Here is a 23,754-nt window from a genome sequence, read left to right on the forward strand (position 1 = left end):
AGCTTTTGACTAATAACAAATAATACACAATAAATATTAGTACCCAAGATTAATTATCCTTATAAATTCTATACATACGTAGTGACAGAAACCTTTTTCATGTCATACTAATGATGATGACAATAATAATTGACCTACTTTAATATATAACGCTTATTGATAATTACTAAAATTGTTGTTGTATTAAATGTAACTGTTATTAATATAAAATACGTATGCTAACGAAACGAAAAGTGATATTGAATATATAACACGTCAGTTGATTGTTTGTATAGAATAATATCTGTAAATCTAATTCAGTTTAATATTTGTTAGTAATGTAGGATGGGTTATCAGTTTTTTGTCCTAATTTGTATCGAGATCTCATAACATCACTGTTAGATCAGACAGAATCAGCCTTACATCAGAGACTGTTTTGTTGCCTTAGTTACCTATTGGAAAAGTTTAATGTTTGATCATTCAGATAGAGAGTGTGAAGGATGAAACCCCTTCAAGAAGAAAAAAAAGTTACATAAAAGAGAATTAAAATACATTAGTTATTACTATGCATTATTTCAAGATTTATATACAATTTTTTACATATAATTCCTGAAAAGTATTAACCATAGGGCTAAATGTGGATACATTTTGGTCTGTATATATAAATAATTATTTTTTGTCCTGATTGGTATAACAAGTATAATATCAAGGGGAAATTTAACATATGGTCATTTAATTCATGTTTCTGATAAACATGAAAATGCCAGTAAATTTAAAAAATATTATTTTTATTCGTTTTTGTTAATTTTTCGATAATACTACTTCCCATTAAAGAAACAAACTGATCATGTGTTGGAAAATTGCTTGATTTTTGTGAGAATCCATGGGATATCCAAATGCTGTAATGTTTGGTCAAAATGGCGATTAAGATTCGGTTTCATCATTCGGATCCGGACACATATACATTTTCACGAGTATTGTGATATTTAATTTAGAAGAAATTATTTTTAATTTAAAAGCATCTTGCACACATATTATAACTACTTATCAACTGTTTAGTAATTTTTCTTGAAGCCAATATCTAATATTTTGGACCTAAACATTTTTTTAAAGCACGACTCATTTTCACACAAAACTTTATTATTAGTGCAAACTGACCTACCCTTAGTTACCCTTAGATCTTTGTGAATGTCTTAATATACCATGAGTAGTTTATGATTCTACTTTGTTTTCTAAGCTTATGTTATATTAATATTACATTTTATTTCTGGAACTGCTTAATTGAACACCATAGGTTAAGATTTGTTTACTTAATAAGATTAATAACAGTTGAGTTTGGAGTCTAAATTCGGATAGTCATCCAAGCAGTCGCCACGTTTTTGAACTTCATACAAAGCTCAGTTATGGGAGATGAAAATTAATATAAAAATTTAGCAATAAAATATATTTATTGATTTCTTAAACAAATGAATTTACAGCGATTATTTGGTTCCATATTTTCTATCAGAGCTATAACATAAAAGAAATCTATATTCTATATTACATTAAATTCTACTGATGTGTTTATTATTAATCTAAAAGTGGACTAGAGACTGAAAAATACAGCTTAATAGCTCCACATTTGTCCATGTTAATTTAGCGTTGCGGCGAAGGAACAAAAACCTGATTATATCACTTGGCGCGTGCCAAATTCCTCAAGAATCAGCGAAATACCTCGTAATATATCTCGAGGGTAGGTTAAACTTGAAATATTATGTTAGACAAAAAGCAGATTAGACGCAAAGTCAAGCAACAGTACTGGTTAGTTGGAAGATACACTCAACTTGATCTAAAATCGACGACATTGGTTTATCAATCAATTATAAAGCTAATATGGATACTATGGTTTATATATTGGTTTATCAATCAATTATAAAGCTAATTTGGATACTATGGTGTATATATTGGTTTATCAATCAATTATAAAGCTAATTTGGATACTATGGTGTTCTAATATGAGGTCCCAATAAAACGTCAAAACAAGAAAATAATCCAATGCAACAAAAACAAAATTCTACGATTAATTACCAATGCTTATCGCTACCTAATGAACGAAGAGCTACATGATGACCTCTAAATGAAATGGATATACGAAGGGATCCAAAATTTCGCCTTAAAATATTGTTAAAAGGTTGCTAATCACAGCAGCGTGGAAGCAATACAGCTGTTGGACAATACGCAGGAGATCAGAAGATTGAAGCGAATCAAACCGCACGAACTTGCTCAGTGTTTACGTGTATTCTTAACTTTAGCTTAAGGAGATTAGCTTTATTTTAATTTGGGAAATACATAGTGATGTAACAGGTGAATTGAAAAGTCCCCGGTCTGGCATATAGATGGCGCTATTAGAATTAAATCCATATGTTTTTTAGTTAGCCCTAATCCTCAAAAGATATGTGTATAAATTTTACAGCTATCGAATCATTAGTTTTTGAATTACAGCACTTTGAGTCAAGCAATTTTTGCTGTTGTGGCAAAAAAATGGATAAAATGCTATTTCGCGTGTTGATAAAATATTGCTTTTTGAGAGGAAAAAATAGAGTTGAAGCAAAAACTTGGCTTGATGCGGAGTTTCCGGATACTGTCACAGAAAAATCAACCATCAAGGATTGGTATGCTAAGTTTAGACGTAGTGAAATGAGCACCGAAAATAGTGAACGCAATGGACCAAAAGAGGTTGTTATCGACGAAAACATTTAAAAAATCCACAAAATGATTTTTAATGGCCGTAAATTGAAATTGAATGAAATAGCAGACACTCTAAAGATATCAACTGAACGTGTATATCATATCGTTCACAAATATATGTGTATCAGCACGTTCTGTGCAAAATGAGTGCCGCGCGAGCTCAATTTTGACTAAAACGACGAATTGATGATTCGAAGCAGCGTTTAAATATAATCAGGGTAATAAACCCAGGTTTTTGCATCGATATGTGACAATGGAAGAAACATGGCTCCATCGTTTGACTTCGAAGTCCAATCGACAGTTATCCGAGTGAACTGCACAGGATATACCCGGTTCAAAGCGTGGGAAAACGCAACAGTCGGCTGGCAACGTTTTGGCGTCCGTATTTTGGTATGCGCATGGAATAATTTTCATTGGCTACCTTGAAAAAGGAAGGACCATCAACAGCGACTATCACATAGCGTTATTGGACCGTTTTGAGGACGAAATAGCCGAAAAAAGAGCAGCGTTTGAAGAAAAAGAAGGTGCTGCTTCACCAAAACAATGCACCATGTCAAAAATCCATGAATTGCGTTTTGAATTGCTTCCTTATCCATCGTATTCTCCAGTTCTGGCCCTCAGCCAATTTTGCTAAAAAAATATGTTTTACTATGGTAGGCCGGCGACTTTTCAATTGACCCGTTTTTAATCCCATTCTCGCCTTGTTTAAATTACTTAATTGTAAAAATTAATATAAATTAATTGTCAATTAAGACTGTATATCTAATGTAAGATGTAATTAATAAAAAAATATGTTTATTCTGTTTTTATTTTACTGTTGATTGTGTAAAGAACGAACAAACTAACATAATTATAATTAAATAAACAGTTATGTAATATTAAGTTAAATTCCATACATGAGATTGGTGGTTCAGGCTATCCAAATTCACACCACACAATAAAATTATATCCAGGATATTCGTAACAACCTCCTCCTTGATCCCGTTTAACCCGTCTTGAAAGGCGAAACGATAATAATCTTAATTTTGGTTTTATTTTTCGCCAAATGACCCCATACGAACCTCCGTTTACTGCTCCCTTTTTGCACCTTTACGTATTAAGGCATCATATTACACCGAAAATAGGTAGTCCGCCGTGAAAAGTGGCAGGAAATAGGCGAACGCCCGCAGTAATTGAAAATAATACTAAACCTCGACATTTACGCCGTGATATCATCACAAAAAATATTCAAAACGCGCGTAAGCCGAACCAATTTCTCTCGTTCCTGTTTATAATATCTATAAAAATGAATGCGATAAAACTTTGATCGTTTCGCAGCTTTGCTTCCGACAGGGGGAGGGCGAGAAAGTTTGCGTAATTTCGCGGCAGTGTAACACCTGGTCAGAAGTTTTATTTCTCTCGAAGACCGCCGAGTTGATGATGTACGATCTAATTTGATGAAAGAGCGCCGGTGAGGGTGGAATGAATTCCATTTATTTGGCATCGAGATTGAAGTAGCTGTCGGTGTTTATTTATTTTACGTCTGAAAAGCGTATGTCGTAAAATTTGTTCTCGTTATATAAAACAGAATATTCAGTTTTTCGCTCCGTTTTATAAGTAGACCGTTATAAGTTTAACAAATTGATAAACAATAGTGCAATCGCTAGAAAATCGCTAATATCTCTAATGATTGTCACTATTCATTCCAGCGGTAACAAGTCAATCAAAAAGTCCCCGGCCTACCATAGTAAATTACATTTTTTTGGCAAAATTAGTTTTTTTATTCAACATAATTTCCTTCAAGGGTGATACACTTATTATAGCGACCCTCAAACTTTTTGATACCATCTTTTTAGTACGATTTTCCTTTGCTTCAAAATTGGCTTCAGTTTCTGCGATCACGTCTTCATTCGACGAAAATTTCTTCTCAGCGAGCATTGTTTCGAAATCTGGGAACAGGAAATTGTCGCTGGGGGAGCAGATCTGGAGATTACGGTGGATGAGGAAGCAATTCGAAGCCCAATTCATGGATTTTTGCCATCGTTTTCACTGACTTGTGACACGATGCATTGTCTTGGTGACGCAGCACCTTCTTTTTCTACAAATGCGGCCGTTTTTCGGCGATTTCGTCCTTCAAAGAGTCCAATAGTGCTATGTAATAATTGCTGTTGAAGGTCCTTCCTTTTTCAAGATAGTCAATGAAAATTATTCCATGTGCCTCCTAAAATACAGATGCCAAAACCTTACCATCCGACTGTTGCGTTTTCCCACGCTTTGGAGCGGGTTTATCGTGTGCTGTCCATTGGACTTCGGAGTGAAATGATGGAGCCATGTTTCAACCATTGTCACATATCGATGCCAAAACTCTTTTATTTTTTACTCTTAATCATCTTCAAACTCGTCGCTGATTTTGATCAAAAGTGAGCTCGCGCGAAACCCATCTTGCACAGAGCTTTCTCATACCCAAATATTCGTGAATGATATGATATACGCGTTCATTTGATATCTTTAGAGTGTCTGCTATTTCATTCAATTTCAATTTATGGTCATTCAAAATCATTTTGTAGATTTTTTAATGTTTTTGTCGGTAACAACCTCTTTTGGGCGTCCACTGCGTTCACCATCTTCGGTGCTCATTTTGCCACGTCTATACTTAGCATACCAATCCTTGATGGTTGATTTTCCTGAGGCAGAGTCCGGAAACTCGGCATCAAGTCAAGATTTTGCTTCAAGTGTATTTTTTCCTTTGAAAACGCAATATTTTATCAACACGCGAAATTCTTTTTATCCATTTTTCACAATAACAAAAGTTGCTTCACACATAGTGCTACAATTTACATACCAATGATGCGACAGCTGTCAAATTTATAAACACATGTTTTGAGGATTGGGGCTTACTAAAAAACATATGAATTTAACTCGACTAGTGCCATCTATGTGTCAGGCCGAGGACATTTTAATTGACCTATTAGTGTATTCTGGCATTTTATTTTAAAGGTTTATTACAAATTTTTATATTTTTTTCTCCGATTTGTCGATATTTTTTAAAAAATATCGAAAACACAAGGCAACAGAAGGCATAAGAGTATACAACAACAACTCCTGGTACAAGTTGAACGTTTGTATTTATTAACGTCAGTGGATATCTTTTAAAAAGAATATAATCGATTATAGAGAAATTTTCATAATGTTTAAGAAATAATTTTTATTTTTATTAAAAAAATTTCGAAAATTATCGGCTGAAAAAATATCGATATATAGATATCGATATTTTTTTGGCATCCCCACTTAGTACTAAATAGGATTCTAAATAAATTCAGACTAGTAACTTCTTAGTTTTTCGAGCATTATCCTCGCAATATAACAAGGAACAAAAGACAGAATATTAACGATATCAGTCGAAGAAATTTACTAATGACACGGCCGGAATACGCAGCCAAAAGTTCGCCGTATCGATAAGAGCAACACACCTTGATCTATGTACATTTTCATCTTATGATAAACTGGGTCGACTGTACTTACCGTAAAGCCTCAGCGTTCCTTCCGCCCTCCCGAGCGAATTAGTCGATACGCAGTTGTAAGTTCCGATGTCGTTCGGCGAGAACGATCTGATTATCAGCCACATAAATACCTTGTAGCCGCTCCTATCTTCCCGGATGGCATATTTGCTCCTGAAAATCAAAGCAAAATAATACGATTTACTTTCCTTGTTACGAACTTAATTTGCATGCCGCCCGCCGAAAGTACCGGAACCATTAGAAACTTTTTGTTTGTCTCGAAGGGGGCATAGAGAGATTCCCCCCCTTGTTCAAGATTAATCTTGTTTAATTTAGGCACACGGGAGTTATGAGAAAAATAACTGGATTTCTATAAATTCTGTAGTTAATACAAAATGTACCTTGTGTACCATTGGGTACACAAGTGCTCAGTCATGTAGAGTAACACCTGACAAATTAAATGACTATATTTTACAATCAAAATGAACCTTAATAGGCCTATTTTTATGTTAACAAGCGTAATTTCACACGAAGTACACTAGGTGTCTAAATAACCACAAAAATTTACTGTATGGTGCGGATATTGGTCTAATGAATTTATTGTTCCGTAATTTTTCATCTCAAACAATATGATTGTAAATGGGCTCTAGTTCTAGCAATAGAGCGTTATATACTACAAAACGTTGCGATTAACATATTGCATGAATGGTGTAAAGTTGCCTCTCGCAGAAGTGGTTTAATTTCACTATCAAGATTGGCGATTTATTCTTTTACTTGATGTGTTTTTTGAAATCTTAAGGCAATCCTAATGACTAATATCCTTAAAAACAACTTATCTGTATCTTCAGTATCATACAGTATCAAATGATATTTCGTATGCTTTATGAGATATTCAGTATGATGCCATACATTTCTCTATTTAGCATTGATACAGATATTGGGGCTTCCGGCATTCTTCATGACAAAGTTCGCACTAGCTATATAGCTTGAGAATTAACGAAGAAAGGACCAAAATATTGACAACCGACGGATTATCAATTATTTTAAATCTACACAGAATTCGTTATATAATATGCTGGGATTCAAGTATTTGGGATTAGGATTCAATAGAATAATACAGAAGACGTAAAAGATAGTCTGCTCCTCTAGAATGACTGTGAAAGAGAGTATTATCAAGAGGAGTCAAGAGAGAAACGGAAGAACAATCATGACCAAAAACTTCCTTTTCGATCGCTTATTTTGCCAATCTGTATGTCATATGGCCCCCTCTGTATGACTTATAGTCTGGAATTTGTTAGTTAGAGGTATTTAAATGCTATGCTTAAGTTCTTCATGTCTTCTTTGACAACTTCTTAGAAACAAAGTAATTTACAATCAAACAAACAAGACTTGACAATCAGTTAAGGAAAAACAGCATTTAAAAGTACTGATAGAAAGATAGATAAATAGTGTACTTAATTACAACAAAATCAAAAATGTTTACGAAAATATTATTAACCAATAAATTTCACAGCAGAAAGTTATAAAGGAATCCATTTTTGTCTACAAAATATGTAAAGAAAATATAGAAAAACTGATCAAGCTCTTTGGCTAATAAAACGAATTTGGAACGAACGAGAGGTCCTGATCAACGAGTTTAGTGCTGTAATGCAATCTTAAGGCTGTCTGGTGGCATTGAAGATTCTTCGTCTAAATTGATAATGTAATATTTATATTTAATTTAATAACAATTTATTTTTTATTGTTATTGTTATTAACGGATTTAATAACAATAGACATTTTCTGACGGATTTTTTTTTAAATCAAAATTTTTGTGAATAAGCCCGAAATGATTCAACCTCAGATGTTGCAGGATGTTCTGAAAAATGCCTTAAAAACAGCCGAAATTTGAATGGCGAATCGCCATCGAAAGACCAAATAAATTTTTATGACAACCAAACATACTTATCTTTTCTTTGAGCAAGGTTACAGGCAATCAAAATAGTAGCGTTGCCCCACGTCGTATATCCAAAAAATAATTTCCTACAACAATTACATCTAAAGTGACTTAGTCAAACAAGTAAAATATTTGCTTATTGACGGTGATTATTTTAAATATGTCTGCAGAAATGTTCACCTTTATCAGCATTTAAATTGAAATAATAGGACTTCGTTGGGGTTGATATACGTAAATTGATTCTCCCATTCTAACGATGAAGACACAGAATCTGAAACCTAGAATATCATTTAAAGAAATTAGGACATTTTTGACGATGTGAAATCTCTACAGACTTACACTAACTAATACGAAACACAAGATGCTAACTCTTGGTTTCCCCTATAGGATCATTTCTTACACAACAAGCCTGACCTATTTCTTAAAGACGCATGTAATGTAATTAAATGTGTAATTAAAGAAATTAGGACATAACTTTTTGACGATGTGAAATCTCTACAGACTTACACTAACTAATACGAAACACAACATGATAACTCTTCTTTTCCCCTATGGGATCATTTCTTACACAACAAGCCTGATCTATTTCTTAAAGACGCATGTAATGTAATTAAAAATTAACAACAACGGTTTCATCACGACACAAAAAATCTAAAGTAACGATCTACTAGTAAAAATGGGTTACTCACTTTGAACTACTATCACATTTAGCTGGTAGAGAAATAAAGCATAAAAATCAACAAGACAAATTCGACATGATTGTACTGGGCTTTTACATCGTGTAAAACTAGGCGGGTCGAAGTTGGCGTCGATCGGGCCCAGCCGTAAAGCATAAATTTTTAACCATTACGCGATTCCTAAAACGGCTACAAGATTTACTAGTTCCCGATTCCCCCATATAAAATTTAAATATAGCAAGGGTCTCCCTTGGCATAGCTTCCGAAAGATAGTACATGCTTGTTTAAAGCAACACAGATAATGCCCGCGCCCAAAATTTATTAATCTAGGGACAGGACCATATACAAAGTGATTTTTTCTAGCGTGGAAAAGCAAAAGGTTTTTCTGTTTCGGTACTTGTGATTTTATAAGGTTAAAAATTTATTGATTTCGTTATACCTAAAGGCGATGCATTTAGAACATCCTTTTAAATCATATACCAGGTATATCGGTAATTAATTTCCGGTTTTTGTAACATATATTAGAACATTTTTACTAACACTAGCGACAAAAGTACACGTAGTAAACATAGAAATATAAAATGGTCTTAAATGGACACACCTATCATTTTTTTACCCTGCATCCAAGTTATCAGAGGGCTGGGGGTGAAAATATGACAGATTTTTTTTTCAATATGAAATTTCGTGGGAATCTTAGGTTATGACGATATTTTTATAAAACTAAATGTAAATGATATTTGTCTAAATGCAAGAACACAATAAGAGCGTTCTACGATCTCCTATATCAAGCATCAATCTGGAAAATGATTGCTTAAGCAAGATGCGATTCCTAATTGCAATTATAATCATCGATAATTGAATTCCAAGCTCATTTCCCTTAAACACCTAATATATTTGGGTGTTCTGCAGGGCAGTGTTCTTGGCCCATAGTTATATCCATTGAATACAGCTGACCTACCGACCTCAAGAAACTCTACTGTTGCAACATATGCTGACGATACAGCGGTTTTATCATTACACGAGCATCAAAATATCAGCTAGAAGAAACCTCCAACTTCATCTTAACAAAGTCGAATTGTGGTTGAAAACGTGGCGTATCAAAGCAAATGAGACAAAATCTACCCATGTGACATTCACTCTTTGTAGAAGAACATGTCCCTTAGTAAAATTGAATAATCACGAACTTCCGCAAGCAGACAACCTTTAATATACCTAAAAAACTTAAACTAAATTAAATATACTGGTGATAGGGCGTAAATCTAAATTATTATTAGATAACAAGGTTTTTCTGTATAAGTCAATACTTAGACCCATTTCGACCTATGGTATTGAACTGTGGGGTACTACTAGCAACTCCAACATAGATACACCCCAGAAGCTTCAGAATATAGTGTTGCGAGTCATCGTCAATGTCATATTATGGGTCCTACAAACTGATTCAGCGCGATATCCCCATAGAACCCATAAAGAGTGTGATTCGGAGTGTTAGTGCGAAGTAATCTGAAAAACTATTGGTGCATTCCAATGCACTCGCCAAACAGTTAAATGTGCCCAATGGCAGTGAAGTGCGTAGGCTCAAACACAAACTACCATACGAGCTGATTAATAGACACATAGAGTGAGATTTAATAATCTCAAGAATAAGTTAGAATAGATTCTATAATAAGTTAGGATATACTTTAAAATAAGTTAGAATAGTATGGAGAATAAGATTTAGATTATCTTGTACAGTAGATCACTTACTGAAGTGATCTTCTACATGCCGGGATAGTTATGTTATATAACTGAAATAATATAATAATACTTATTGTCTACGGGCAGATTGTTGACGTTCTAGGAGATTAATTTAAAAAATATTCCCTTAAAAAAAAAGAAAAAAGAGCTAGAAAGTAAATCAATACAAATATAATATGTTCTTTAAAAAAATAATTCTCCGCATATATTCTTCATTCATTCTTTATTCTTCACCTTCATGCTGACGAGAACTAGACAGACTAAGAACTAAGTGTACATGTGGTTATATTGTAAACAAGGATTGTCACATACATTTGTATAACTCTTGCTGCACGTTATGTTATCTAAATGTTATTTAATGGTACCAGGGACCTATTTGAAAATGTTTGCGTGGGAAACTAACCCTAGCCCTTTTATTTATTGGCAAAAAATGTATCAAACAAAAATTTTCCTTCAGATATTAATTCAGTAAATAGTTTTTTAAACAATTAATTATGTACAATATCCTGAACAAAGGGAAGTAAAACGAAAAATTATAATTGGATATTGCTTGTTCTAGTGGATAATAAAATAAATAAAATTGCATAGGGCAAAAATGAAAAATGTTGCATGGGTAGATATAATATGAATAGTGTCCAATTAAGTATCTATAGAAAAGAATATAAAAAAGAAGAGTAAGTTTCGTGATTAACAATGTAACATGTTATTACTATATTCAATAAAACCAAATATTTAACTAGTATTTTTAATCTTATTTTGACCAAACTATTTTTTATATACAATTTTTTACTTTGTAGTATTTAAGGCAATAACAAATCTCTGATAAATCTTCAAGTAAACTCTCTAAAATAGCTCTAGAATAGATTAAACACTGCTCAACCCACATCGTTCTTTTGTTAAAGTATACCATATTGACAGAAATATGGGAAAAAGTTAGACAAGAAAAAGAAGTAGAAAATAATGTAAAACTTTTCGATTAATATAAATTAAACCAATTTTTTAAAATAAATAGCTTTTTAATGTGAAAGAATAATTCCGATTTTTAAAAATTAAACTAAAACTAAAAAAAATGCGTAAAGCTCTTAAGTCCTTGTTAAAATGATATTTTTCCTATTGTACAGTATCCTATAAGTTCCCAGAAATAAAATCGATTAATGAACTTTATTGACTTACCTTTATAAATTAAATATAAACTTGTATGAAATATACATTATTTGGTAATTATAACCTGGGATATATATACGAATTAATACCAACGAATGTTACAATAATATGACACACATACTGGCTTAGATCTTAATATGTTTTATCAAAGAAACAACGCTGTCAGTTTCCAATACTAAGCAAGCTCAGTGTTTTTGCTAGTTTCTGTCTATGTTTTCGAATACACCATTGTTTATAATTGGACTAATTACCAAACCAACTAAACGAGGTAATATATGCCACGTGTTTCGCGACTAGGTAATCCCCCTCGCCATAAATAGAGCTGGTAATACTCAGTTTAAAAGTTACCATCTGGCAAAGCCAAATAATCTAGAAATTACTTTCCCCTTTCGTGGCGTTTATGCAAATTCCAAATTAATTTCAACATATTTAGATGGATATTCTGATTCCTGTGAGGTTCGCTGTTTATTCCATTAATTATTTTCGAAGCGGGGGAAGGTTTCGTCGGGACTTAAATTCGATAAGATTGTGTAAAACTCAAGAAACTTTTTTTCGAGATGTTCTTATGAAATATAGTTATATTATATTCTATTTTTAGTAATAATATGGGGAACGAAAACGACTCTATGTTGGAAAAAAATTACAAAACCCATGTTTAAACATAACAAATATTTATTTTCATTCTCTGTCCTGCTGTATTGTAATCCGATTCAAACCATTATGTTGCCCATCTTCGAAACGTTCTATTTATTGCATTTTTTATGGCAGAGCTTCAGTGAGTAGGCACAGCCCCCCTGCCCCTACACGGATATATTGCTGACTATAGTCTATTCAATGTTTTTTTTTTAGTAAGAATGAAATGATATCGTATATTACGGAGCGTTAAAATTTATCAAAATAATCAAAGACCTAACATAACGGCTTTTAATCTGTAGTAATAATAACTAATATTTTAAATATTTTTGCGTACGTCTGACAACTATGCAAAATTCGTTAATGTAATAGTGTTAAGAGGTTTTAACTCTTACCTATAAATTATTGTGGCTGTATAATTAACTGTAGTTTTCACATAGACTATAATCTTAAAATAATTTATATTTGATAACATTTTTGTTCAATTATTTTATTTAGATTAGAATTTTCAATATGTCAAAGCCAAACTGAACTAAAACTCAGAGTTGATGCAGCAACATTGCAATGTTTCGACGTCACAAATATCCATGACGCATTACTTAAAAAATTTGAATAGACTATATATATCATCAAGTGTATATAGACTATATATATCATGTCACCACTCTTGAATCCCACGTGCTGTTGTCCTCTTATTCCACTAAAGTCATTTGTATGTAGCGTAAATGTCTCCTCTGAGTCTTTATGCTATAATGCATTATATTATGCTTTACTGTTCATACACCAAGATCCAGATATTCGTTGTTCATGCTTTCATGAATGTTAAGCCTTAAATATTTGAATATTTCTATATTGTTGTTGCTTGCTGTGCTCTTCAGTTGTATACCATATATCTAGGTTGGCTCGACGTCGGATTTCCATAAAATCATTTTGCTTTCATTGCCCAAGTCGGACCAATAATCTAATAACAATTCAGCCTACGAAGTCTGCTGTCATTTTACTTCTGTTTGGTCCAGATATGCCCCTGTCAAGCTAACTTACTATACAAATAAAGGCCTAATTATATTGCCTAATTATTTTTCTCTCCAAGTATATTATCATTGTATAATTTTACCGCCGGACAGGTTTTTCTTCTCAGAGAAGTAACAAGAAATGTTTGGTTATTCTCCATTGTTTAAACAATTGTTTTAGTTCAATTTAAGTAGAATTGGTGTTCGAACTAAGCGGATTTGTGTCAGAATGCACTAAGAGGATATAAATATCATTAACCTAGGCCGCTATCATATTATTTTCAGAAGGTTTGAGATCTAAATCAGGTACAACACCGGTCTCAGTAGGCTGCCCTGTGGAAAGCCCGAGGGTATTTCGTACAAAGCAGAATATTCGTCATATTACTTAATAATAATGCTCCTTCGATTGAGGGTTTGTATGCCAGTCTCTATGTGGTTCTATCCTGTGGTGGTTTGCCCTGGGGCAAACCTTGGATGGTGGGGGCCTTGGATATCACTATGGCTTGTGTAAGTTTCTATTGTATCAAGGAATGTTCGAGATTAAAGCAGACATTAAATATTCCCTCGCGTGGTAGATTTTTTAAGAGAGTTGCGTCGACAAGATCGTAGTCTGGTGCTTTTCTTTTCCTGAGTTCTTATTTCTCTCAAACCTCCTTTGGATTCACGCTCATTAACGGTAGGTACTTTTGCGGATGTGACTTAAGATATTCTGTGTTATCCTAGTTAAATGCCGAGCATGTTTGAAATACAGAACCCAGATAGTCAGCATATGTACTGGCTTGATCCTTAAGTTTGTTTCTGTGTCAATGACGCTGTGGTATATTTCCCAATAAATTTCGTATGGAATAATCGAGTAAGTTTATCAGTTAGTGTTAGTGATGTTGTGTATAACTGGAATGTAGATCGAGCTTAAATCGATACATGTTTCCATTTTTGTAAAGTTCATATCAACATATTTTGTAATAAAAGTCGAGTAGATCAGGAATCTTTATCCTGTTAGTTGAGCAGTAAGTTCGCTTTTGGCTTCAGACATTTAAGCTTCATTTATTCTACTACCCATTGTAGTTGCCTTCCTCTTGGGTTAACAAACAGGAAGCCCCAATATTTACTTTTGTGCCTTCACTATTCTCCCGTAAAACTCCTTTTACTTATATTGTTAATATTTATTTGTCCAATTCGTTATTAATGCCTTATCAACACTAAATCGGCATAATTATAATTATTAGATTTAGTGTTGATAAGGCAAAATGTAACTATCAAACTTTCTTACAAATATTGATATTCATCATCATTATTAACACTTACCCATTTAGTAACATTTCTCCTCTATTCTTGATCCAGTAATTTATGGTGTTCGGGTAGGCTTCGACGTAACACTCCAGTTGAACGTCCGTATTTAGTGGCGCTCCCAATAACTGATTTGGCACTTTGATCATTGGAGCAACTACAAATCAAACACTGTGAATGAACGTTGCCTTCGATAAAGTTTAAAAGGTTTACATACAGTTGACGTTTAGGGCGATTCTTTTGCTGACCGCCGGTGGTACATCATTACTGGCAATGCAGAGGTAAGCTCCCATTTGTCTTCGTTCCAAACGCCAGAAACTCAGGTTTGTGCCATTAAACATTTCAACTGAAACAAATGACAATGCATAAATAGTAAAACAAGCTGATATATATGAAGGAGTAATCGATTGTAATCGAAGATTCCTAAACCTCCAAGTTTGTATAAAATATATGTACAGTAAGAAAAAATCTGCAAAAACGAATTCATCAACCCAATATAATATCAAAATAACTATGTTCTTTGGTATTATTTTAAGGTAACCATACTATTTTGTTACGTTAACTATTAGTTTTATAGTGGCCAAATTTCTGTTAATTTAAGAAACAATCATTACCTCGACACATTATTCAAATACAACATTAAAATTGTTGTAACCAAGTTTCAAATTATCTCGTGATTATAACTAAATAAATAAATTAATTAAAATTATTAAGTTTTTATGAACAAATGATGACGTTCTGTGGAATTTAATTTTCGGTCAAACAAAAATAATAATGCACGCCTCAAATGAACCTTTCCTAATACGAAACTCCACAGTATTGTAAATCTGCTGTTGAGTAATTTTGATGTTAATGTTACTAGAATAAAGTGGCATAAATATCAATTGAAATATTTTACAAACACAGGAAAGTAAGTACTGACCTACCCGGTAACAATTTACTAACGATCTATTAGTAACTTTATTATAAATCAGATCCTTATATATTAATTAACACCCAAATTGTTAAGGATTATTTTAAAACTAACAAAAGTTGTTTCAGCAAAAGCACTCTAACTGGCTAATATAGTATAGAAAAGTTAAATGGTTAAGAGGAATTCCTTTAAAGTTTTTCCTGTACATCAGGTATAAGAGTTCAACTTATAACAATGTTAGTTTTGTTTGAGGTTAGAAGCTCCTGCATATTTAAAAATCCCTAACTAGTGATTTATGGAAGAAGTGACTTATTATTGTCTGGTGTAGCCTGATTATTATAACATATCACCTTTAATAACGTATATACCCTGAAATACCCATAATGTTGAATACAGAAATGGTTCTTATCTTTCATCTAATGAATCAAAACCGAATTGATAGCCTGTGATTTGCATAATATGAAAATACATAAAAGTTTGTCGTTCTCGCTACAAACACAACCGAAATGATTGATTATAGCAAATAATGTATTATAAGCTGTATTTTTCCAACCCAAGTTATAATTAGTATCTTCATTTAACCAATATACCATATTTAAGTTTTTTTTTTTTTTGGTTTTAAAAAATCCGAAAGTCCCAACTTAAAATGAAATAAACAGTATAAACATTATTAGCCATGAGAAAGGTTCACCTGTCTGGATTAAACTAAACTTTCTATAATTTTTTGCCGCTATTTTATCTGGCTAAAATCTAATTTGAAATTCGAGACATAGAGTTACAGATGATCTAAAAATTGCTTTTGGAATTTTTTGTTTCGTTTGAATTTATTTACCAGCTGGGGTAAGTCGAACTCAGAAATATATTTCGCTAGATATGTTCGAGAGAATATAGGGTTATTTTAAAATTCATAGTCAAACACAATATCTCATTAATATTGCGTTTGATGGATTGATCAAAATTTCCCAGTTAATCTCGCTCAATTTTAGCTGAACTGATAGTGGAGAGTCAACTTAATGGTTTGGTCAGGCTTGAGAAGCTGATGCTGAACAGCTCCTTTTCAACACTTCATCAGTGTCACATTTATTCGTGTTAAAATAAGCCCTGCAACTGTTTGTGAAGATTATTTTGACATGTACTATGGTTTTCGCACATAATTGTTGGGAGTAGTCCACTGTTTATATTAATAGTGTTAATCAGCGTTGGGAACTATCGACTGAAAACAGTCGATAGTCGCAAAACAGTCGAAAAAGTCGATAGTCATAAAACTGACTGACTGAAAGTAGTAATTACTATTTTGAATGCACGGTTCGACTTTTTTTTTCAATTCCTAATATCAGACGAGGATGTACGAACATTTTGATGTATAAATTGTCATAGAAGAAAAGAATTAGATAATTGCTTGCATCATTTAATTTTATATGTGATAATATTTTCCAACGGACTATAAGGGAGACAGAGATGTCCATATTCTGTGACGTACTAACTTTAAAAATGAAAAGGAAAAAGATAATTACTGAATACATATTAAACGAAATAGAATTACTTTTTTATTTGAATGTCTTGTGGATATGAAAAAATTAATGGAATTTTATATGGAATGGAATAATACCCTACAAATGTTTTATCGTATTTTAATATGTTAATTACTATTTCTAAATAATATACTATAACAAATATAAACAATAAAACGGAACTTAAATAAAACTTAAAAACTGAACAGGTACAATAACCATAAATACCACAAGATGTTGAGAGTTGTGCTTGTGTTCCTCTGTTTTGTGCATAAATACTAAATCAAAATGAAACAAATACCTAATCAAAGAAGAAAACTAATTCATGACATAATTAAAAATGACCGCACAATAACCACTGGGACTTTTTTAAATAAAGTAAATGCTTTATTTATTATAGAACGTAAATATTTGTTAACAAAAATCTAAAAAGTAATTGAAGTATTACCTATTATTAAAGTAATAACAGCCATAAAAGCACTCAAGTTTAATATTTTGACCCTATTACATTATCAATCTTGAAAAATATCGTTCCAAAATGCTGCTGTATTAATACACAATGTATTGTTATTACAAATTGGGTACATTTTTGTTAAGGTCGCGGCTAGGACGACAGAGCCAGAACGTTAAAAATCAGTCGAATGAAACTAGTAGAACCAAAAATAGTAACTAAAAGTACACGACTGAAACAGTTGATAGTAAATAGTATCAAAATCAGTCGGACCGAAAATAGCTACTGAAAACAGTCGGTAGTAAAAGGTAGTCAATTACTAAACAATCGATAGTCTATTTCCGTCGATAGGAACTGATGTTTTCTTAGATTATACTCTCTTCTATTACTCTTATATTGTTACTTCCACTTTTTCTACTGCCAGTCAGATGTGTATCTTTTGGCGTGATAACTGTGTCGGCGGAAATATCCCAAGTACTGCTTCTTTGTTGTATGTATACCAGTAATATAAAACAGACACTGGATTGGTTCCAAAACACTACCCTGTGGAACTCTAGCCGAAACAGGTTTAAGTTTTGAGAGTGCCCCTTCATGCGAGACTCGTCGGGATTTTCATCGGGATATTTCTGAGCAGTAGCCTGTTCAACAATCGATTGTCGAGTGGCGATTTCGTAATCCAAACTGGAAATCTGTTTTTTCCATAAATTGTGTAATACCTTTTAAGAGCAGTTTCTCAAATTATTTTGATATTGCAGGTAGCTGCGATATACGCCTTTAAGATCCAACTTATCCTGCCGGTTTCTCTGCTTTTCGTGGCAGCTTCTTTAATAATTTTGGTGAATTATTACCAACTACAGGAGACTTTTTACGATAGAGGCTATTGCCAATTTACATTGCAGAAATTAGTTTTACACCAACATTGGGTCGATAAAAAGGATTGTAGGTATTTTGAATCTGCGACTTGCTTTCTATAGCGAGTAAACTTTGTCTGCTTCCGAGCTTCATTCACTTGCATATTTTTCGAAGTTATTGTGTTTATACTTTTTAATCGTTTGATTTGTGTGATTACTATTTCTATTAACTATTGTTTTGTCTACAGCATCTTTGGTTCTGTGCCATACTCTTCTAGTTTTTAGTCTTTGTTTTATCAACTCCCTAATTTCTGAAGGTTATTTTAAGGGAGAACAAATTTGTTCGATTATATCTACGTTTGGCCTAGGCCTGCTGCTCTAGGTCGTCTATATTTTTGAGTCCTAGGTTTAAAGAGATTTTTTTCTGCATTATAAGACTAAACGTATCCCAATTTGTTACTAATATAGGTCTCTTTGTTTTACTTTCAGCATTGCCGAGCCTAGTGTTAAGCAGGCTGAAGTGTGACCAGTTCGCACAAGCTCTCAATTTGTATTTGACTTGATGGGATGCCTTTCGAAATGTAAAAAATCCAGTAGGACTGGCACTTTGTTACTGTCGTGGGTCAGTAAGTGGGTTCGCATCCTGAAAGATAGTTATAATTTATAATAGTAATTGTTGTGAGTAATTTGTTCCTAATGTTGTTAATCATGAATTTCTTCTTCTTTGGTCTCGTGTTGTTAGAAATGCTGTATTTTTAGCTTTATAATTAGAGCAGTTCCGCCTTGAGCACCTTCGCTACGATGTAGTATCCAGCAACTATCATAACACCATATTTTAATGTATTTTTTTTTTGAAAAACAAATCTCCTACTCACTTTTGTTTTGGGATTTTTCTGACTGAACAATTTCATCATATCGACGACGGTTAGCTCGTTGGTTGTAGCTTCCTGCTTCTTTATTGTTGGAATTGCTGTTTCTTCAAGATTTTTAATTTCAACGGCAGTTGGCTTTGTAGAGTTTTGAGCTTTGTTTAGTTATCTTAAATGATCAGAACATGCTTCAGCCTTTTGTTGATTATTGCCCGTCCCCTAGTGTTTAACCGTAGTGTACATTGATGCTTCGTATTGCCGTCACTATATAACGCTGATTAAAAAAAGCAAGCACTTAATAAATATTATAAAACTTATCGTGCCAATATATGTTTAAATAAAAGGAAGTCGGTATTAGGAAGATATCGAATCACAATCTATCAAACAATTTTATAACTTATAGGAAAACGGTGTTAAAAAAATCTTACACCGCATATTTTTTATTACAATTCCCCGAACGTGTAAAGGCGAGAGCGTTCCACCGTAACCGGCCCATATTTTTACATATTTCACGAGCCCGACGAAAAACCGTTTAACGCGAGAAATTGACCATCATCTTTCAAACCCTTTTCACAATTTTATTCAGACCGAAATCCCAGATTTAGCCTTAAGTGTTCTAAATTTTATTAGTGGGCCGAATGTCGAGCGGGGGGGCGGCGGGCGGAGGGGGCGGGAATTTTTTACGATTCCCTTTTTGCATTGACATCTGAGTCGCCAGTAAAATTTCGTCCCGGAAAAGGAAAAAACTTTTATTTCGGAATAAATGGTTAAATGCTATTTCGGTCCCGCCATTGTTCTCCGGGCCTTGGCTATTTTGTTCTTTTCACTTGTTATTTTTACGAAGAGAGTTTTGTTGCCGGGCCTAGCAAAAAATGCGAAACGTTTATTTCCCATAAAATTTCATTCAACAGGGTTATAAATGATTGTCACATATCAGCACATCGTGGAAAATCTATTATACGGCTTTACAAAAAGTGATAAAACTAATACGAAGGTCAAACTGTAATTATTAAGAATAGAAAAAACATTAGGTCATTGCGTGTATGTTGACAGTAGCTTCCCTTCAAAGGGCAATTTATTAAGAAAAATAGGTACTATATAATTATAAAAATATTTTACTAAAATACGTATACGGTACGTCGATGGTATACGGGATATTTATACGGCCTACTGTATTACTGTACCATAAAAATATTAAAAAGAACACCAGAAGTTCCATAGAATTGAAGTGAGTTTTAAACTATTTGTTAGCATTATTAACTATCGACTGAAAATAGTAATTACTTTTAGTTAAATGCATGCTTCGACTATCGCTCTATTAATGGTAATAAACGGAGATGTACGAATTCCTTCCCGTATTAACTTTCAGGGAGACTAACTCTGTGGTAGACACGTCAGCTCATTTTATATAATTTTAAATTAGCAAGTTGCACTACCAAAAAGGATATGAAATAATGATCTCAAATATACTTAATCGTATTTTAATATTAGGACCGATTTTTCGTATCAATGAGACACGCGCTCTCAGAGTTACACTTCGCCAATTTCGAGAAAGTTTGAAAGAAAATGGCTCGATGAATGGTGTTGACCGAAAGACAAAAATTTTTTTTTGGGATGATATTCATAAATTGCCTGAAGGATGGGCAAAATGTATAAAATTATATAGACAAAATTGTGAAGAAATATATTTTTCCATTTTCTTGAAAATTATGGTTAGTTTTTTCAGAAACAACCGGTAATGACTTTCCGGTACACTTGGAATGTCGAAATATCGATATTTTTCTCCGAGATCCCTACCCATAACAATTATTGATACAGTTACTCTTCGCGAAAATCAGCAAATAGGTTAGATCAATCGTCACCCGATAACATCCCAGCTTCTCCCATCCAATTTGTATCAGGGCCCATTCACAACGCATTACATTTCCCCGCAAGCTGATCCCCGAAATAACTCGGTCGGTCCGCGCTCGGAGCCGCCACCACCACCTACACCCCGATCGAAAATTACAGAAAATTACCTTTGGCGAATTCCCGAGGGCCTCTTCTTAACACAATCGATTGCCCGTCCTCCCTCTTCCACACGATGCGGGGCGCGGGGTGACCTGTGGCTTTGCACCAGAGGGTCGCGTTCTCGCCCTCCGAGACCGAGAGGTCCCCGCTGGTGTCGTCGTTGATTATATCGGGCGGAACTGAAACAAAAGAAAAATTATTTAGTCGTCGCCGTCGTCGTCGCACGGACATTCGGGGCCGGAGATATTAAATTCAATATGGCGGCCGGCCGGGCCTACGATAAATCATAGAAACACGTCATTAAATAAAGATTTAGATGCGTTATCTGGAACTGGGGGAATAAATGTTGGAGCCAAAAAAATTGTTTGCGAGGAAGGGTGACAGATAATAACGCGAAAATATTAGAATTATAATAGTTGTACACGAGTATGAATTCTTCTTTCATTTTTTATCCATCTCCAATGACCAAAAATGTTTAATAACTCATGTTCTCCTACCGATATTGGAGAATTCAGACTTGGAGCACTCTTATTTATACTAGTGACCGCCTTATGATCGAAATTCGAACACAAATTATTAAATTCATCATATTTCTGTCACAAAAATGTATATGTTACTAAAACATGTTTTTATTGTACTTTCGTTACAAGAAATGTATTTGATATAGAAAATTAACTAAAATAAATATACGCACATTATAACATATTAAAATAAATTCGAAATATTTCAAGAGCTAACTCTCTTAGCCTTTCTTAAATGGCACTGAATTAGATATAATTTTCATTAAGACTTATTAATCAATAAAATATTGTTAGCCGGCTTGGGGGCGCAGTGGTAAAGGCAATGGGACGGTCCTCCTACTGTTGCGATAGCCGCGGGTTCGAATGCTGCTGGGGCATGGTCGTAAATTTATGTTTGTGATTATTTAAAATTTGTGAATATTCTAGGCAAGTGTGTAAAATCCGACAAGGAAAATGATCCCAATCACCCCAGTAACCAGGTTGGGTAAGACCGGATGTCTTCTGGGATGATTTCTAAAGTTGGTCACTCGACAGTCGGTAGGCTTAACGCTGAAGAGCCCACATTAAACTTTAGGCCCAGTCCAGATAAACCCATAGTTGGTAAAGGGAGACTTTAAAATATATTTAAAAAAATATTGTTAAGTTTAAATTACTACATCGTTAAATATTATAACAAGCATAATTAATAAGTTCAAAGCATTACATATAAATATATATGATCTTTCTTTACTTTAATGTGATAAATATAAATATGAAATAATAAATAAAGTCGTATATGTTTGTAAATTAAAACAGAGAATATATGAATTAGGTAATATATTCTTTACAATTTACAAATATATATTAAAGGAATGAATTCAAAACCATTAAATTGACTACTGATATTCCTAAGCTTAAATCTATGAAGTAAATAATCAAAATAATTGATGCAAAGTTCATATAATAAAATGCTTACAAATGTACTGTTAATAATTTTTAATTTCTTTTATTTGTACTATGTGCTCCCTCTACGCTAATTATGTAGTTAGTTTAATTTTAAATCTTGTATATTATCACTACTTCATATATGTATTCATATAGTCCTTATTCATATTTCTCACCCAAAATATATATTACAAGAACAATAAATACAAAAGGTATCAACTTTAAAATAATAACTACATTACCTACAATTTTAAATAAAATTGCATTGTATTTTGCTTATTTATTTCTAATTTATTTTAACTCTTAATGTACAAATTAAAGTATTTATTACCTGCAACATTAACAGGTCAATTAAAAAGTCCCCAGCCTACCATAGTAAAACACATTTTTTTGGCAAAATTAGTTTTTTCATTCAACATAAATCCCTTTAATATATAGTTCCCTTAATTCCCTTCCTATAATTCCCTTTATATACTGATTATAGCAATCCTCTAACTTTTCGATACCATTTTGTAGTACGATTTGTCCTTTGCTTTAAAATAGGCCTCAGTTCCGTCCATCACCTTTTCATTCGCCGAAAATTTCTTCCCAGCGAGCATTCTTTTGAGATCTGAGAACAGGAAATAGTCAGATCTGAAGAATACGGTGTATAAGAAAGCAATTCGAAGCCCAATTCAATGGGTTTTTGCCATCGCTTTCACTGATTTGTGACACGGTGCATTGTCTTGGTGACGCAGCACTTACTTTTTCTTTAAATGCGGTCATTTATCGGTAATTTTTTCCTTTTTCGAGATAGTCAATGAAAATTATGCCTTGCGCATCCCAAGATACAGACGCCATAATCTTGCCAGTCGACTGTTGCGTTTTCTCAGGCTTTGGTGCGGGTTCATCGTGTGCAGTCCACTCGGATGACTGTCGATTGGACTTCGGAGTGAAATGATGGAGCCATGTTTGATCCATTGTCATATATCGATGCAAAAACTCGGGTTTGTTACGTTTGATCACCTTCAAACACTGCTCCGAATCATCAACTCGTCATTGTTTTTGCTGAACAGTGAGCTCGCGCGGCAACCACTTTGCA

General features: G+C 33.4%; 1 protein-coding gene across 1 annotated transcript in view; it reads right to left on the reverse strand.

Moving 5' to 3' along the window:
* Positions 1–23,754, reverse strand: part of LOC143192504 (lachesin) — a 326,772-nt gene that overhangs the window by 27,089 nt on the left and 275,929 nt on the right. Inside the window, exons 4-7 of the mRNA XM_076397898.1 lie at positions 21,237–21,407; positions 14,841–14,969; positions 14,642–14,780; positions 6,208–6,356 (exon numbers count right to left, since the gene is read on the reverse strand). Coding sequence (XP_076254013.1) covers positions 6,208–6,356; positions 14,642–14,780; positions 14,841–14,969; positions 21,237–21,407 — 588 coding nt within the window. The remainder of the gene's footprint in view (positions 1–6,207; positions 6,357–14,641; positions 14,781–14,840; positions 14,970–21,236; positions 21,408–23,754) is intronic.

Source organism: Rhynchophorus ferrugineus, unplaced genomic scaffold (assembly GCF_030347505.1).
Source record: "Rhynchophorus ferrugineus isolate W39M unplaced genomic scaffold, kcgeb_rfMv2 rfM3, whole genome shotgun sequence".
Lineage (NCBI taxonomy): Eukaryota > Metazoa > Arthropoda > Insecta > Coleoptera > Curculionidae > Rhynchophorus > Rhynchophorus ferrugineus.